At 35.2% G+C, this 19,728-nt stretch overlaps 1 protein-coding gene across 6 annotated transcripts in view; it reads left to right on the top strand.

Annotated features, from left to right (window-relative positions):
* Positions 1 to 19,728, top strand: part of LOC129271108 (serine/threonine-protein kinase PLK1-like) — a 41,171-nt gene that overhangs the window by 1,531 nt on the left and 19,912 nt on the right. For 3 of the 6 annotated variants that reach the window (XR_010295017.1, XM_064106252.1, XM_064106251.1), the window contains exons 2-4: positions 3,902 to 4,176; positions 13,717 to 13,824; positions 17,386 to 17,502. Coding sequence is in view for 5 of the 6 variants with exons in the window: in XM_064106252.1 (XP_063962322.1) it covers positions 3,934 to 4,176; positions 13,717 to 13,824; positions 17,386 to 17,502 (468 nt within the window). In the remaining variant the exon portion in view is untranslated. Of the gene's footprint in view, positions 1 to 3,435; positions 3,698 to 3,783; positions 4,177 to 13,716; positions 13,825 to 17,385; positions 17,503 to 19,728 lie in introns of those variants that run through there. The other 3 variants (XM_064106250.1, XM_064106249.1, XM_064106253.1) reach the window with 2 other exon arrangements.

The raw sequence follows: 19,728 nt of genomic DNA, 5'->3' as shown, positions 1-19,728 counted from the left end.
TTGCTCCAAAATACTTGATTTGTTTAACTTGCCTATCACACAATTTTGTAAATGGAAAAGAAGTTCATTTCCCCCCATTAGGCACTTATAAAGTTTTTTTTAAAGAAAAATAATACAAATATTAAGAAAAATCATGTAAGAAGATGAGCAGATACTCACCGATGATCTTGTCGCCATATTTCCTTCTTTGTTCGTAGCCTAGTTACAAGATGCGTATAAGAGAGGGCCACGATATCATGAGCAGTGCCAATTAAAAAAAAAAAAACTTCAATTGGCTGATTAATATCGTGAATTGTAAAATACTTACATTAGCTCATAAATATTTTTTGGCTTTTGGGAAGTTTGTGCTCTTTAAACTTTGAAAGCCTGTTTAGACAAGCTTTGAAGCTTTATTTCAAAGTTTACCTCCAAATAAGGGGTATGATATTCTCAAATAGATTATTCTTTATTTTCTCTTTATTCCTTTTCTCTTTTGTGTTTTGTGTGCATATGCCCTCTAAAAGTGCTGTACAGTACACATGCCCCCTGCTCCCTACATGTAGATATTGTTGGCAAATAAAAAAAATGTTTATAGAGCCGGGATCTCCAATTGTAAAGAAGGGAGTTAAAAATCACTTTCCTTCCATTGTCAATGGACCATTCCAAACTTTTGGACAACTTAACCATCAATATATATATTTCTGTAATTAGCCTTTGCGCAGCAAACTGAGTATGGGAATTTCAGTCAATAGAGTCCTCCTTCATGGTTGGTTTTTTAGATAACATACCGGTACATGTCCTATTGGCACAAGAAGAACACTGGGCAGACGTCCAATTTTGCAAGGAAAAGCTTAAATATTTTTATGATTATTCTATCAAAACATTTGGATCAATTGGTAACCATTGAATGTTTACAAGTTTGATAGTACCATATTGGCCTGAAGAAGGCAAGAAGACTTGCCAGGAATAATATGGATTGACTGATTAAGATTCTCCACTTCATGGAGAGGCTGTCCTGAATGAAAGGGTTTTATTCTCCTGAATCCTTAGGGTTTAATTGTAGAAAAAGTTGAAGGTCAGTCTCTTAGACTCTCTTTTTGGTGTATAGAGGGTTTTTGTCTCGCCTGCATAGCAGAGCGAGACTATAGGCGCCGCTTTTCCGACGGCGGCGTCGTCAACATTGAAATCTTAACCAAGGTTAAAGTTTTGAAATGTCATCATAACTTAGAAAGTATATGGACCTAGTTCATGAAACTTGGACATAAGGGTAATCAAGTATTACCAAACATCCTGCCTTAGTTTCAGTTCACATGACCAAGGTCAAAGGTCATTTAGGGTCAATGAACTTAGACCATGTTGGGGAAATCAATATCGAAATCTTAACCAAGGTTAAGTTTTTGAAATGTCATCATAACTTCTAAAAGTATATGGACCTAGTTCATGAAACTTGGACATAAGGGTAATAGTGTATCACTGAGGATCCTGCCTGAGTTTCGGGTCACATGACCAAGGTCAAAGGTCACTTGGGGTCAACAAACTTTGACCATGTTGGGGGTATTTGTGGAATTGTCATCATAACTTTGACATTTTATGGATCTAGTTCATGAAACTTAGACGTATATTGTAAGAGCAATTAAGTATCCCTGAACATCTTGTGCAAGTTTCATGTCACATGATCTAGGTCAAAGGTCAATAGGGTCGACGAACTTTGATAATGTTGGGGGTATTGGTGGAATTATCATAACTTTAAAGATCTAGTTTATGAAACTTGGGACATAAGATTAACCCTGTATCCCTGAATATCTTGTGCTTGTTTCTGGTCACATGACCAAAATCAAAGGTCATTTTAATAGGGTCAATGAACTTTGGTCATGTTTGGGGTATTTGTTGAATTTGCATCATAGCTTAGAAAGTGTATGGATCTACACATGTAGTTCATGAACCATAGACATAAGGGTAATCAAGTACATGTATGAATGATTGTTTTGCACATGTCTTAGGTCACATGATCATGGTCAAAGGTCATGTTGGGTCAATGGACAAAGTATTCTTTTGTGAATAATTATTTAATAGATGTTTTCAAAGTCAGCACTGCTGCTATATCGAATCGCGTAATGCAGGCGAGACTGCCAGAGGCGTTCCACTAGTTTTTCTAATTTGTTTTAAAGTGTTTGTTGCAGGGATCAGCCTAGACAGGCCAATGGCTTATTGATGCTCCCCCACATCCACTATTAGTTTTGCACATGTTTATCCCATTCTTTATCATTTTATATAGAATTTACATTTCATTTTTTTTCCATCTTGCTGTTGGTTTCTTTAATGTTTATTTGCTTTCTATTAGTCATGTGTATTTATATTATTCTTTAAAATGTTTATTTTTTATTGTGAAAGATGTGAAATATACATGAAAAATTACATAATTTCTCCAGAAGCAGATCAACTTTGGTTTTGGGGACTGTAGATTGAAGACATCTAGGGAAAGACAAGACAAGACAAAATATTTTTTTTTATCTTTGGGCCTGATGTTGCCATCATGAAATGATGAAAATTGGCCCATAAATGCCACAAAATAAACCATAATTACATGTGAATAGTAGAAAGTTTTACATCAAGCAAGCTATAAATAAAAAATATAAATTAACACTATCAAAAATATGAATTAACACTATTCTTTAATCTGTCCATGTTGGGAGACAGCCGAGCTTTCCTTGGTATCAGGGGCGAATACAGGATTTTCCAAGGGGGGGGGGGGCACATTTTCCCAAGGAAAAATTTGACGGGCAAAAAAAAATTAAAAGCTTTTCAACAAAAGGGGGTGGGGGGATCTGCCAGTGCTTGGTATTCCCTACCTCTTTTGCTGTAACTTACACTCCATGCGAACCAAAGCTTGGGGCTAATGAGAAAAAAACATTATAGTGTAGACCGTTACTTTCACTCTGGACAGTCCTTCAGTTAAGATACTATCGAGGTAATGGTACTGGCACTGCTGGCTTTTTGACAATAACTATTGAGTGCAAAGTAATGTACATGTTTAGAAATTATGTCTTGTTCATTGAGAAATACGGTTTGAAAATTAATTGAAAAATCATAAGATTTTGTAACATTGTCGATTTAGATCAAGATTTCTTGTCAGGGCCCCTTTTATATATACATTGTACATGTATATGTTTCTTTAAATGCTTTTCATCTAAGCAAAATTTATCTTGTTTGTTTCCTGTCTACACAGTATATTAAAAGTTAAAACAAAAATGCACCAGTAATATTCTAATTCTATCAAAGTGAGGAGTCGCCAAGTGCAATAAAGCATACAGACCCTTCTGAATGCATGTGTACAGTGAGTGTACTGTATATGCTCATAGTCTACAAGCTGTGCAGTGGCCCTGTTGAATAGGATCAGTGTTTGTCTGATGATGTGAGTCGATACGACAGCCTCAGAGGAGCTCAGGAAATTGAGTTGATGATCGTAGAGGGGAAACCTGACCGTGAAATGACGGATGACCTGAGATGACTAACTATGTGTGAATATCTACATGTAGTTCTTATCCTATGACTGGAATCCTATGCAAATGATTTGATATCCACAGGATCATTGGAGTCCCACCTGTCTCTAAGACCACACTGCATTAAGTCCTGCGTTCTATAAATTTAAGCAAGACAGAGCCTTTGAGCGTACCACATGTTCTGATACTTGAATGCTAGGAAACTCTGTTCTGTGAAGGTAGACTGTAGTGGAAAGTTTTGACTTTGCTCAAAAAGAATTTGTTCCTTATTAGTTCTTCTGATAATACAATTTGGAATATCATTTTAAGGTGAACAACAATATTGGAATAGGCTATCCTAATGATTTGAAGGTGTTCACTCTTTGTTTCTTTTGTTTGATTTTACCACGCCATGCCCCTCACCCGCTCTCCCGTTCTGCCAGTTGGTCTTACCAAGGATGTTAGTAGATACGCCATGGATCAGTTACAGAAGCCTGCACCATTGAGTCCTGAGGATACACCAAAGACCACGCCTTCGTCCCCTTCATTGTCTTCCAAACCCCATGGTGCTGGCAGGGAGGGGGATGTCAAACCCCCCATTCCTCCCGCAAGGGCCCCCAAGGCCACACCCGCTGTTGCTAAGCTGCCTGAGTTACCGGCTGTGATCGTGGACCCAGAGACCGGTGATAGGTACCGAAGAGGCAGACTACTGGGCAAGGTAAGCAACACTGAATGTAAACTTAAAGTGGGTGTGAGAAATGTTGAGAAATGAGAAATCTTTGCAGATACATTTGTTGTAGTAAAAATGGGGAAAAAAATCAAAAAGGGCACAAGAAATCTCAAAGGCCAATGAAAGGTGCAGTAAGCTGCAGCGCGCGACACTGGCACTGGTCCGACGGTCCCAGACCGGCAAAAATTGTTGTCAGGCCAGTAACTTTTCAGAAGAAGCCAGATTTACCGGTCCGACATGACCAGTAAGATTATATAGATCTCACTGATACAAAATATATTTTCTTCTCTTTTGTAAATATTTTAAAAATGGCTCTGGCATCTCAAAAAATGGCTCTCATGAATTATGTTGTGTGTGTACTGTATGTTTGTTCTTGGGGGGGGGGGGGGTAACAATAAGCAATAAAAGACAGCAAATAAACTCAAGTCTTTTGTATATTTGTCTTTATTATTTGGTACCAGTAAATTTTAGGTTCGGTCCAGTAAAATATGGAAAAACTGGGTATGTACTGGTCCGACATGATCAGGTCGGACCAGTAGAAAAAAAGGGTTAGTGTGAAACCCTAAAGGCCAATCGAGGGTATCCAGGGTCATTGCATACCGTAGTTGGTCTTAGGTTAATAAATGTTCTGGGTATACTCTAAAAGAAATTGAAGCGGAAAAAGGGTATCGGAATTGAAAAGTCGACTTGTTTACTGGAACCAGTCCGTCCCTGAACAAAGCCAGTGGGCATTGCAGATTTCCATACTTCAGTAGCCAATGTGTTGTGCCACATTACATACATGTACAGTATCTGACACAAGCTTCTCAAGATATTTGAATGTGCAGCATTAATGAATACTTGGTTTTTTGATTAACTTTATGCCATTGTGATGGATCTATGCAAAATTGAAACAGTCTTTCATGAGGTTGAAAGGAACTGGTACATTTTACTTTTAAATGTTGAGCATTTGAACAGAGCATGTACATGTACATGTAGGTAAGAGGGGAACTTCCTATGTATGAGGAGATCCCCATGCCTGTTTCTTTGTGTCACCTGCACAAGCAAAGGCCTGTCCTTCAACTGCAAACTGTGTGTTCAGTTTTATCTTGTGCAGAGTCTGTATTTTGGGGGCTGATACTGATTCAAACCCAACTTCGTATTTAAACTTGTTGAACCTTCATGAATCTTGAATACTTGAAGAAAATAATAATTGATACTTGAAAACAAATAGAATTTTATAGATAGATGTAGATAGGGTAGGTAGGTCAATAGATATACACTTAGATAGATAGATAGATAGGTAGGTAGGTAGGTAGGTAGGTAGATATATAGATAGATAGATAGATAGATAGACACTTGGATGGATGGATGGATAAATAGAGATGGGTACAGATAGATAATTAGATGAAGTAGAAAGAAAGAGAGAAATGTTCACCATGCAATGGAAGAATGAAAGAATGTGAAAGGAAGGGAGAGCTCTTGTGACGTTAACTGGAAAGAATAATCACATTCCCCCACCCTCAGAAATTGGTGTAAACGAGGGTGTCACAGTAGCTTGGGTGTGATGCTATTAGTCAATTTCCTGTTATTTGACTTGAAGTGAGGGTTCCCCATCTCTGTTTCATGTTATCAAGACCTTTGTGCCGATGTTGCTGTCGGCACTCTGACGAAATCATGTCCTTACTGCCTGAACAATAAGAGCTACAGGTATATTCTACATGGTACTATTAAGTATGATCGGCTTTATAGTTTACCCTGTACAATGTAATTCATTTATTTACTTTATATTTGAGAATACATAATGGCAAGAAAAAATGACAATCCGAAGTAAAAGAAAACAATACAGTATACAAATTATCATATGTACAAAACAGTCTTTGAGTGTGGGCTGGTAGATCTGACAGATACATGTATGTAGTTCCAGCCCAGTATGAAATAAGGAACAAGGAAGGAATACAAAATAGAACATACATGTACATACAGTACAAAGACAAAAACAAACAAGGGGAAAACAGACCCTATAGGCCTACAGTAAAACAGGGATATGGAATGAATTATATATTTTTTTTATCTTTTAAGTCTTTCCAGTTTTTACTTTGAAGAAGAATCTGATAGCCTAAAAGTTTTGAGCTTTGAGAAATAAAAACCCAAGGAAATAGTTTACATGTATATTTCCTCAAGCTAGTGAATGAATCAATGGCTTAATATATCAAGAGGAAGGGGAGGAACTTTTCTGAGAGAGAAGGAGAAAGAGCAGGAAAATGATAAAAGCATATTGGTGAACCTTCCTGTTCTTCATCATAAATTTGACACTTAACCCTTTAAAATCCTTTAGTATAGCTTTGTTCAGTACCTTTATTTACCATCTTTACAGTTCTGTTGATTCAATACAGTACAGTTACATATAGGCCTACATGTATATTTGATGAGTAATGCTCATAAACTCACAACAAAGCGAATTAAATCTCATAAAACCCCTGCTGGTTGTCAACTAAAACAACTTTATCCCTATTTAATCTACGTAGGCCTTCTCTAAGCTTTAGCTATTAAACTGTAGTTTTGTTAATATCAGTGACATCACAAAACATTGTGAAAATCGTCTGATGAAAAAAAAGATGTATGGGGGATTATTACATGTAGGATATCTAAGAGCAACTTTTTAAGAAGTATTGACAAAGAAGCTGTTTTGAATGCACTAGTGCCACTGCCTGAAAATGATGAGAAAAAGCAGGAATTTGATCTGTTTTTACTTGTGAAAGAGAATGATACAAAAGTACATTTTTGTATAGTGTTTACCAGCACGTTGGAGGGGGGGGGGTGATTTTTATAGGGAATATTTGTTTTTTTCTTCTGTCCATTTAAATCAATCTCTTTGTCCAAAACTTTGGGGTTGATCTTTTGCAGTGATATATGATGAATGAAATGGGTACCAAACTTAAATCATAAAGTACTAGGGCTTTTTTCAAGGAAGAAGATAAATTGGAAAAGGGAAAATGTGAAAAAAAGTATTAAAAACTTTGCTGACAATGAGCTTGATATTTATGTGTATAGAGTGAGGCTATGAAAACGTTAAACTAACAAACATTTGAAAAAGTTCCTTCTGGTTGGATTTCCAGCTAGAACAAAGTTCATTCAACCTTTCACCAGTACAATAGCAACTCTTTTAATGGTGTAATCTTTTCCGGTTCTATTGATATGATTTCTGATTGATGAGTTTTGATCAAAAGATGTGTTTGTAAATATATTTGATTTGTGTAATTGTTGTTGTTTTATTGACTATTAATTCTGTGTTTTGTTGTACTGTACATGTACATTGTAGGTGTTGTTGGAAACAATTTTAATTATAGTCATAAAAGAGCAAGGTATTTTGTAATTTTTCATGGTGATAAAAAGAAAAGAATAAAATTGAAAAGTGGACCAAATGGGTAAGAATTTTATAAATGTAGGTGTTCTCATTTATTTTGGTAGGCTCATATTTCTGGTATTATGAATGATATTACAAAAATGGTGTAGGCTATAAATAAGGTTGGGGAAAATATTTTTACATGTTACACTTTGTAACCTGAAAGTAAAAAATTCATATTTCATGATAATTATCCTGAAAAAAAATTGTGAACAACTTTATCTCTTGTTTGAAAGGTGAAAATACAATTAAAAAATCTTGATGAGATGTGATGTCATTCTAAAGTGAACTCTTCAAGTGTTTCTTGACCTTTAGGAGTAAGGCAGGCTCAAATCTTTATATACATCCAATAGTGATGGTCACTAATGGTCAGCTGGCCAGAATATGGGTCATACATGTACTTTGAGTTCCTGATGTCAATTAGTAGTATCCATCATAGCAGTTGCGGATCCAGGGGGTGGCGAAAGGTGTCGGTGCACCCATACATTTTGAAAAATATAATGGGCGCTGTGTAGAATGTGCAATTACACGCCCTGTGAAATATTAAGACCAAGTTCAAGTTCATTTATTTAAAACAAAAAAAAATCACATTATACATAGTATACAATGCAAATGAGTACATACATGATATCAATTAGATTATAGCATAAATTGGATTTACAATGTAGGACCCAAGATAAGATGGAAATGTCACAGACTCACAGTCCAGCATAAATCATGTCATCATCATTATGGTTTTAGCAGAACAGTGCAGTTTGTCTTTTTTAAATTCAGAAAAAAGGTTTGCTTTCCACTTGAAAGTTTTTAGCAGATGGCATTCATTTGCAGAATGATGTGGTTTTCTCTACCGAGTTCATGCGATTGTTTGTCACTAATTAGACTTCAGACTGTGTTTACTCATTAAGTGTATTTCTGGCTTTGTCTTGATATTTCTTCAAACCACATATTTTTATCTGTCCATACTTTACAGAGTCATGAATCTCTTCACATCACTCATCAGGCAAAATATTTTTGGGAGCTACATTGTACTTTCCACTACTAACTGCCCAAATCTTTGACATTAGATAAGCTTTAACATTGCACAGGGATTTTCCAGGGCTCTTATGAACATTTTGGGGGCAAAATCATCCCAAACCCCCATATGTATTTTCCCCTGCTTCACATCATGTAATTAATATTAACATACCTGTATGTAGAATATTCATTGAAGAGTGAATGTTTCTATTTAGAAATTTGAAAATGAAGCCACATTTGTCCACTTGTATGTAAGCCTACGTAGCAAGGAGCAGACTGTGCACACTGAGCTCACAGTATGAAACCATGGAGCTCTGTTATTAGTAGCTCCATGGTTGAACCTCAAATAAAAAGATACTTTTCATTAATTTACATTTTCAGAAAATGAGTAAAATGCGATTTGTTCAAGGTGTGCGGTTGCCTTTACGGCCACATCATCAGCTCATGATAAGCTACCTATTGCAGTTCCTGGTTCCTGACCTAAACTGTGACATTTTGGTCATGTATATGTTGTAGTCATATTTGATAATAGAGACTTTTAGGAGCAGTGAACGAGAATGACGTAGCAGTCGTCTGATCGTTCGAGTCAACGGCGTCGTCTGCCCTTGTTCACTACAGATGCGAATATTTTTAGATTTCACTCGACTTGTCCATGTACGTACAGTCGTACACTGTAAAAAATGAAGTGCTAATTTTAATAGCACTTAATACAGTGCTTGTATAGTGACTGCACTAAGAGCGCTGATTTTCTAGTTCAAATTTGAACTAGAAAATCAGCACTCGTAGTGCAGTCACTATACAAGCACTTTATGTGCTAAATTAGCACTTCATTTTTTACAGTGTACGTCCACGTGAAACAGCGCGATAACCAGCGGTCATGGCATGCTGCCCGACCCGGAAGATCTGGCGTACCATCGCCTGGCGACTCGGGTCGGGTGATGCGAAGGTGCAACTTGTGCACCCTTGCCCTTTCACTTGCTTTGATTCCTTTTTACGCGAGTTAGGATATATATCGATATATATTTTGGAGATCAGAAAGCAATTACAAATATGATAAACATTATGCATCGTACAACTTACATTAATTTTGTGAAAAGTCACTGAAAACTGTGTTTTAAAAGGGAAAAGGTTGATCTTCGTGCTGGGCTTGAACGGTTAAAATGACGTCACTCACGTGCCGTCGACTATGATTTTGGAGAACCGCAAAATGGATGTGGCGAGGTTCTCGATTCTGATAGTGGACGTGTGTGAGGACCTGAGGCATATGGAACGCCAAAAAATGACGTCATCTCGTATTATTCGTCTATGTCGACGTGCATTTCTAAAAGTGCTCAATATTCCCTTTTGCAAATACATTCTTTCCGCAATACCATATAAACATTCATTCGTTTTCCCAGGAAACAAGGATATCGAGGACTTCCAAGTATTCCTGTTTTTCAATGAAGATCAAATGGCTATTTTTTCCCAATATCCATGATATATTTTCAATGAAAGGGTACAATGTTTGCATCAAAAAGGAATTACTATTTGTTTTTTTTATAGATGTTTTACAGGTTGTATAACTGGCATCTTGATATATTTATAATAATTTATCATTTAATCATTTCTTATCATGTTTTCAAAATAAGTTTGAGTTGTCTGATTGTATGAGTTCATACATGTACTTGTATGTTTTGCATTATTTAGCCTTGAACAGAGTGACCATTTTATCCTTTTCTTGATCTTTTCCTTGAGCTGTTGGTAAAGAAATAAATGAGAAATATTTGCATCTGAGATTCTCAATGAAGTTCACCATTGATCAGATCTTATATTGTACATCATGCATGTATACATGTAATATTGAAAAAAATAATTTGTTAAATATTTCTTGCAAATTTCTTTAAATCGCTGTCGGAACATTTGTCTGTGTATATTTGATATTCGTGCGCTTGAAGTGTGGTATTTCCAAACCGAAATACAAATAATCTTCCTAAATTGTGTTATAAATATTAATAAACTGCTGTTAGTGCAGGCCGTCCACTCAAAATACTTCAGTGTATAATTTTCAAGCCTGCTTGGATTCTCTTGTCAACCCAAGGGCTGCCTCAATTTTCCCTGTTTCCTTCCCCCAACAAACCAAGCGACTGTGAGTCATACGACATCATCAAAAAAACGAATTCATATGAATCAACACAAGCCAAATGGGAGCTCCCTTAAAAACACTCTAAAATATGTCATCGCTGTAGTGGAATGGGAGATTTTTAGCCAGCATGGTGAAGAGCTTTAATAGACAGTGACTTGTTTTAATGGCTCGTTAAATGTCCTGGGCTCTGAGATGTAATTATTGAAAGTAATTGGTATATGCTTGATGAGTATTGCAGGAGTGCAATTTAATTTTAGTTTTGTTTTACCATTAGTTAAAGGTGGACCTGATAAAATGAAAGAAAGTTTGTGATTATACTGATCTCTTTAAAGTTATTATAATTGAGAATATTATTATTATTATTACTATTGACTGTTGTTATTATCATTGTTGATTATTTTTGTCATCATTATCATCATTACTAAAGTACTACGTAGGGGAGATCGGGGTTAGTTGGAACGCGGGGTAAGTTGAAACATTGTAATTTTCTTTAACGCAAATTTATGCAATACTGCCCTCAATTTATTGCTATTAAGCAAAAATTGAGGGCAGTATTGCATAAATTTATTTTACAGGCGTTAAAGAAAAATTACAATGTTTCAACTTACCCCGCGTTCCAACTAACCCCGATCTCCCCTACTACTGCTTCTAAAAGTACAACATATAATATTCATTTTAAAGAAAATACAGCAAATTTACAAACCAAACTGCAGGTACATGTATTTCTGCAGTGTGAAATCATATCAACTTTTGATGTGAGATATTAGCATCCTATACATTGCAAGATTTGTTCTTTTTGGCTCATAACTATTAAAACTCTATAGAGGCAGATGTGAATTAAATTATTAAAACCAATTATTGCATATTTTAGGGTGTGAGCAAGTCAATTTACATACATTTTTGTTATTAAGAGCATATGAAAGTGCTAATAAAGGGCAAGGATATGGAATATATATGTAGGTGAAATTGAAACTCCCATTTATAGTTTGTAGAACTACATGTAGCAACTAGAACATCAGTTTGCTGCTATTTGTATATTAAAGTAACATTTATGTATGTACACCCTGCATACATTGCCGTGTACTGACCGCACAGCTGAGACATTATTAGTGCTATCGTGCTAACAGAGGCCCTGTTACAACCAGTAATGTGGCAGCAATGCGTAATGTTACAATAATGCATTACTAACACGGTGAAATAAATGTTTTGACAATCTGAAAGATGTGACTGGGCTTACTGTTAGGCTCACAATGTTTCTGTGCGGCCGGCACTGGCTAATATCCCATTATTCTAATAGTGTAGGCCTACATACGGGGGTGGTTGCAAACCACAGAGAAAAGCATGACCTTTATTTTTTGATTAATACAACTCACGTATGATGGTGTACTATATTGGAATTTTTTGGAGAGCAGTTTTTTTAGCATTATCTTTTTCGTTATTTTTTAAAATAAATCAAGAAACACATTTTATGGCACACTATCAATATATATAGGTCTTCAAATGCTGTACTACCTCTTTAATATTTGTTCTCAAAATGATTCATCTATCTCATTCACACTAGACCCTCTTTCGTTTCTTAAAACACTCAACTTACATTTAGAATTCCACTGTTACCATAGAAACAGTGGCTGAGTACATGTACTCACTGACTGAGGCCCCTGCAGCAAACAGGGTGTGAAGATTGGAGGAGTCTTTTAGTTTTTTCTCTATTTGAAATTCTTTAGTTTTTAGTATATACTTGCAGAGATTGGCAGAGGGTTTTAAAAAATACAGGTACATTCTAAATGTGTGCATTTAATCCATTAGTCTTTATGCTAGAAATCACAAACGAGAAGGCAAATATTCTATCATGCTGATTCTCATTTCAAGCCCACCCACCACGTATCACAGCGAGCTTGGCCTGGGAAGTCAAGGTCAATCCGGAGTGTGTGAATTTATGTCATTATCATAATTGAGACCTGTATTGAGTTTACATGTAGTTGACTTTAGAACATCCTTAGTTTTGCGGAACCGCCTTTCAAAATGCATCTTATTCACGTTTCGAAAGACATTTAAAATAATTGTGCAAAACCGTGTTTTAATATTACATGTATGCACAGTTGTGTAATTATCCCTACCTTGGGGATCAGCAAATTTTTGCAAGGATAAGATTTAACTTTGAAAACTAAAGTACATACATATAGTAGGAATTCCTGTTTTAGTATCTTTTGGCTACAGGACACACCAGTTTTGTCTACAAAAGAGCCTATATGATTTGTGTATATTTTGATCAAAGTGGTGTATCAATGTGTAGCTGTATCATACAGCCAGTACAAGCGAGGTCAGATTTTGAGATTATATTAACGAGAGGGGTAATTATCTTCAGGATTGGTTCTCTTTAAAGTTTAAAGTGCTAATGAGAAGTGAAACAGAGGTCATTACTAAATTCATCAATCTAATGATCAAACCATATTTAATAAAGATATTCAATTTGTGACATTCTGAAGGGGGTAAGGAAGCAATTGCAAACAGGGTGACTAAATAAGACCAAAAAAAATTTAGATGGACAATGATAAAGAGACAGCATAAATTTGGGCACATCTTCTTGATTATTAAAAAGATTCCCTGAAAATTTGCATTTACGATAGGTATAGAATCTCTCTGTCCAAACATTTTTTCCCCCTTTTTTTTTGCCCTGTGGGCTTGGCCTTTTGACGGAAAAAGAATGCCTGGACTTATAATGAGGATAGTGATGAGGATGATGATGACAATGATAATGAATGGTAGTGGTTGTGTTGGTGGTGGTATTAATGATGATGATGATAATGATGATGATGATGATGACCGTGATGATGGTGATGATGATGATTATGATGATGATGATGTTCAATGGTGACGATGCTACTGACAAGGTACTCCTAATGATGATGATAACAATTATGATAATGTTGATAATGATGATGAAGATGCTACTGACAATGCACTCTGTGTTATAATGGTCCCATGTTTATTTTTCTTTTTCTTGTAGGGTGGTTTTGCTCGTTGCTATGAGCTGACTCATCAAGACACCCACTATGTCTATGCAGGCAAGATCGTACCCAAGGAGAGGATATCAAAACCATCCCAAAGAGAAAAGGTTTGTACAGTATGAATTCAACCCAGAATACTTTCAGCATTAATGACACGTTCAAAATGCAAATTTGTTGTATACACACTAGACAGTCAAAATCATAGTTTTCATAAAAAACTTTTAAAAGCACAAAGTGAATTCAGATGTTCACTTGTGTGATCATCATATTCCAGCTTGGTGCTTTTAAATATTTTGATTGTCATCTTGGATTTTCTTTAATGATGGAGAAGCAAAAGGTCTTTCATAAATTGTGAGCAAGCAAAGCTAGCAAGTGAAATTTGTTTAATACCTAACTTAAATGATAAAAATTGAAGAATTACAGTACATATGCAAAATATGTGATAATTTTTTAAATAGAAATGCTGATTATTTCTTTTTTTGGAGGGGGTGGTTCTTGGCCCACCTTACTCTTTAATGGTTGGAAAGTTCAGCAATTGAATTTCAGATAGGGGGAATGTATTGTAGTTCTTTCTGGAAGATTACATTATTAATTCAGGATGTTCATTTGGAGTTGTATACAGTGCGTCCCAGAAAAAACGAAACCGAGATTTAGCGATGATTTATCATAACTTGATCACAAATAAAATAGACAAATGACCTACCAATGTAAAGCTTAGAATCTCCTCTTTCATCTGGTATTATTTATATTATTTCTCCTTCACACATGAGTGAGCAAAAACAATTTGAAGAAAGGATACCAAAAATTCATTTGGCGGGGGGTATCTGAATTTCAACAAGAAAATCACATGTCTTAAAAGTTCAATATCTGCTCTTCAATTTGATACCTCAATTACAGAAAATGGTCAAGAAATAACAAAGTTCTGGTTATTTGAAATAAGGCTTGAATTTCCATAATTTCATTAAATAAACTGTTTTCACCGGTTTCCCACAGAAGCTATCGCATCGTTAATAAAAGACTTGATGCATGGCTGATCGTAGACAAAACGGAGTGTCGACTGAGTTTGAACGCTAGCCTGTAAAACCTCTTCATTTTATGAAATTATTGAAATTCAAGCCTTATTTCAACTAACCAGAACTTTGTTATTTCTTGACCATTTTCTGTAATTGAGGTATCAATTTAAAGAGCAGATATTGAACTTTTTAAAAATGTGGTTTTCCTTTTGAAATTCAGATACCCCCGCCAAATGAGTTTTTGGTATCCTTTCTTAAAATTGTTTTTGCTCACTCATGCGTGAACGAGGAATAATCTAAGTAATATCAGATGAAAGAGGAGATTCTAAGCTTTACATTGGTAGGTCATTTGTCTATTGTGTTTGTGATTAGGTTATGATAAATCATCGCTTAATCTCGGTTTCGTTTTTTCTGGGACGCACTGTATATTAGAATTGGCCCTATAATGACGTTTCTCAACCGACTTTCTGGATAAGCATTTTCATCCATACAGACTGTTAATGATTCAAGAGAGCTTTGCTATAAATACATCCAATCAATTTCATGGAATCTGATCAAGATATAAATCCTCATTAATTATAGAGAATAGGATCATTGCTAGGAAATCACCCATTAGCCTGTGGTTTTTCCTGTGATTCCCGATATTTTCCTGATTATTGAATGAAATTGCAGAAGGGATTATCAGACCTTGCCATTATGGGCAGTTGCACTTTTGAACTTATCATGAACAATCAATTTCTTTTGCCTGGACAGTTTCGAAAGTACTAATTGCAGCACTTACATACAGTACATGTAGGAGTTCGAAGCAAAATACTTGGATTCCCAAATTTGTTGTACATGTAGGTCATTATATATATACCCATTCTCAGACATCATCCTTTTTTACTGATATGAAGTTAAAAATAAAATATAGATTATAATGCAGATTTTCAAAAATTTTGGAAGAATTTTTTTCTTTTAAAAACACATCGGTAGAGAATATATTCAGGGGAGGGGGACAGAACTTGTAAAAATTACATAGAAACTTGAAAGCGAGGGAATATAGCAACTGAACTCGTCATAGGGGCACTTTTGCATTTTCCAAAGTGAAATTGAAGGATTTCGTGCACACTTTTAGTTATTTTGTGAAAATGTTTAAAATTTCTAGGGCATCTGCCCCCACTTTGTGTACGGTCATGCTTAAAAAGATGTAACTACAGGAGATACAATCAGACTTCCCTTGTTCTTTCACTATTGTGCGGTAGACTTTTGGTAAATTTATATGTACACTATTGCAATGGTCATCATACAGCCAACCGTAAAGCTCCTTTCATTTTGATTCCTTAGACCAGTGAAATATCTTTGGCAGACTGTATGCAAAAGTTTCATAACTTGACTATTTACAATTAAGAAAAAATGCTGAGTGTACTATAGTATAGGCAGACAAAAACAGAGGGGTGTTTGTATAATAGATTTATAAATTTTGCTATTTATTTTAAGATAACTTTTGCTATATATTTTAAAATAAATTCTGATATTTATTTCAAAATAAATTTTGCTATTTCTGAATCTCATTGCATGAAACTCTGCAAACAGTGAGTCAAATCACAAAATTTAATGAGGATGGTCGTTTTAAATGCTTCATCTTTAATTGTCTTCTGGAACATACATTCATTAATGACAGATGCGGGGACAGACTTATTTAACACATGTTACTGTCACATGCTATTGCTCTATGATACTCAGATGTATTCTCACCTGTCTGACCAGGAAAATACCAAAAATTCTTTAAAATTGTTCAGGTCTAAAAAAACCCTGAGTGATTCCTGCATTCACTCTTTTCTGAACCATATTATTAAAAATTGAAAGAAATTGTAATTATAATATAAGCCATCACCAAGACTCCTATATTATTAAAAGCAAATGATGGGCTTGCTTTGTTATATGATTGCATACTTGCCTCATTAATATCTTCAAAAATAGAAATTATCTTCAAATCAAAATTGAAATCACATCTCTTTTAAGTAAGAAAATTGCTGTGTACACATAGAAATAATTAAAAAGAGCTCGGAATAAGCTCAGTTGAATAATTTCATATAAAAGCTGCACTATATAAATTTATGTTTATTTAATTCTATGTACGTATATTGTAATTTGGATTCGCACTGCAGCTATCCCCACAACCTTGGAGAAATCTGAGCGAAAGTTCTTAGTTCTTATCATTTTAAAAAGTACCAATGCGTGCACATTTTTTTAAAAAGTACTGTTACTTTCATGTCAAAATTCCAGGTATTTTTCCATGATTGTATGGGTGTGATTTGACCTGCCCTGTATTGTGAAGAAACCGATTCACCATATATGCAGTATGACCTTTCGAGTGCTATACTTTTAATCCTTGCCAAATCAATAACAACTCCGGATGCCAATTTCCTTTTTATGGTTTGGCAACCAAAAAATAAAATTGTTGAATTATATGACCATTACAAAACAACATGCACATCTCCAACTGTTATTTCTTTTGATTGAGAATTAAGTACTTAAAGTGTACATATAGAAATACTAATTTCTAGATAAATTCACTTTCTATCATAATGCTTCATAAAAAATAAAATGAATTGGAATAATGCAATTTCTGAAAGAATACTGATTCTATTTCAATTCTTTCATTTCTATTAGATGGAGAGAGAGATAGCAGTCCATGCACAGCTCAGACATCCAAATATTGTGGGCTTCCATAAACATTTTCAAGATAGTGAAAACATATATATAGTACTTGAACTATGCAGACATAAAGTGAGTATTTATGGGCCCATCCTTGGGGCTGTTTCATAAAAAATATTTCAACTGAAATAAAGTGTATATTGTATCATCTGTGTTGTGTATGGTAGACTGCTATGGGCATGTCATTTGTATCATGATTCATGTTGTGTCATTTTGAAATTGTGTTTATTGATGTATTTGTGGTGTTTTGTTTATATGTTTGTGTGTTGTTTTGTGTTTGTTTGCTGTTTTATATTTTTCTTGGGGGGGGGGGGGCAAGCATTGAATCCTTCTTGTCTCTCCCATCTGCAATTACAACATGTGGGTCTATATACCTACAGGAAAATGTAATACTTAGTATATAGTAGCCATAAATGGGGGCTTCCAAATTAGGACAAAATCACTTTTAGTAGTGTTATGCAATGAGCCAGGTGCATTGCTATGCATGTGCATGAATTTTAGTTTGTTACCCATTCTTAGAGCCCCCAAGTCAGAAATTACCATAAAAACAGCCCCCAGTTTAAAATTACCATTAAAAAACAGCACCCAAACCACGTTGGTCTATGCCTGTAGAACCATATATATATGTTCACTTTACTTCTGTACTTGTAAAGAGTACTTTAAGTTTAGACCATCAGGAATTGAAGGAGAGTATAATTTCTCACTTCCCTATTAACTGATAACATTTCAAACTCACTTAGCACTATACACTGCCCCAGAAGACTAATTATATCTCACTTTATTATTTTGGCTTACATTCAAGTACTTTTACTGCATTCAATCGATACCTTTTACCCCAGAAGCCCCTTTAGAAAGACAATTAATACAAACTGTAGATGTGTTCAAGTTACTATTTTAGGGGGTTGATCGAAGGTAAACTTAAAAAGATGAACAAATACTGAATGGTGATTTCTTTTCCCACATCTACATGTACATGTACATGTGTCACTTTTTCGCCTTTCAATTCACATCCACACTCTCTGTTTTGATATCTTATATACTGTATAATTTTTCTCTTAATTCCACCATCCAAGGCAAAAGTATATGTATATTTTTTTCAATTTTAAAGAGCTGCTTTTCACGATATACTGCCTAAATCTGAGCATTGGATTAGGTCTAATGTTTCAATGAATGGGTAATTTCCATGGTTCCTTGATATTTTCCAGGGGTGAACCCCCTTCCCTACCACCATCACAACAGTCCTTTTTGGTTTTTTAACTGTTAACCTTTTCTACCCCAAAATGAGCATTTATAAATGTGATTCTGCATAATCATCGTTGTTTCAAATCGCTGCAACTGAAAAATCATTCCTTATAAATACTGTGATGTAACAGTAGTCACTTACATTTAGACACCGTTCTCACTACGTTCCTAAAACTAGTTAGTGGAAACTAGTTTTATAACGTGTATTGAGAACGGTCGAAGCAGTCTTGGAAGCGATCTTCCAAACCGGTTCGGAAAACCACCTCGCAATGTATTTTTTTGAAGATCGCTTTGCCTCGTTAAACTGGTTTTAGCATAATTGAGGACACAACCATTCTTCGGGAAGCGACCTTCGCACATTTTGAGCACGCTACTCTACACACTGTATGTAGAATGCTTACGATTCGGTTTTTAATTTCGGGCGAAACTTGTCACCCCACTGAGAGCGTTCCCATAGCAACAAGATTACTTTACATGAAGTGATTTTGAAAACCACTTTCGGGTGATCATTTGGGAACGCTAGCAAAGCGATCTTCCAAACTGGTTTCCTGAACTGGTTCCAATAAACTAGTTTTAGAAAGCGTAACTTTTCTGGCATGTTTATAGTATTTATATGTGAGAGGGAAATATACATTTCACATGGAGAGGAATAACATACTATATGTATACAGGAATTTCCTTATTTGTATTTTGTAACTTTTTTTTTTTTTTGGGGGGGGGCATTACGGTATAAGGCCAACAAATAGACACAGTTTCTTACCAAGTACTATAGGCTTTAAATTGTAGGGGTAGGCCTACATTTTGAGTAGGTTATAATGTAATTTTTTAATTAGTTTAAGAAATTATTATTTTTTCTCAAAGATTGCCATGATTTCCCTCAAAATTGAAAAAAACCTTTTAATTATTAAATTTCCCTGTACGTGTACATTGATGTACCGTACATAGTTATCATCAAATCATGAAATTCATTCCTTTTTATGGATCTATAATCTAGGAAGGGAAAGCATTCTGTATGCATTTATTTCCTCAAATAATATCCTACCATCATTTACATCA

This window comes from Lytechinus pictus, chromosome 11, assembly GCF_037042905.1.
Source record: "Lytechinus pictus isolate F3 Inbred chromosome 11, Lp3.0, whole genome shotgun sequence".
In the NCBI taxonomy this organism is placed as follows: Eukaryota; Metazoa; Echinodermata; class Echinoidea; order Temnopleuroida; family Toxopneustidae; genus Lytechinus; species Lytechinus pictus.
Note: the sequence above shows the minus strand (reverse complement) of the source record. Positions and strands in the feature narration are given on the sequence as shown.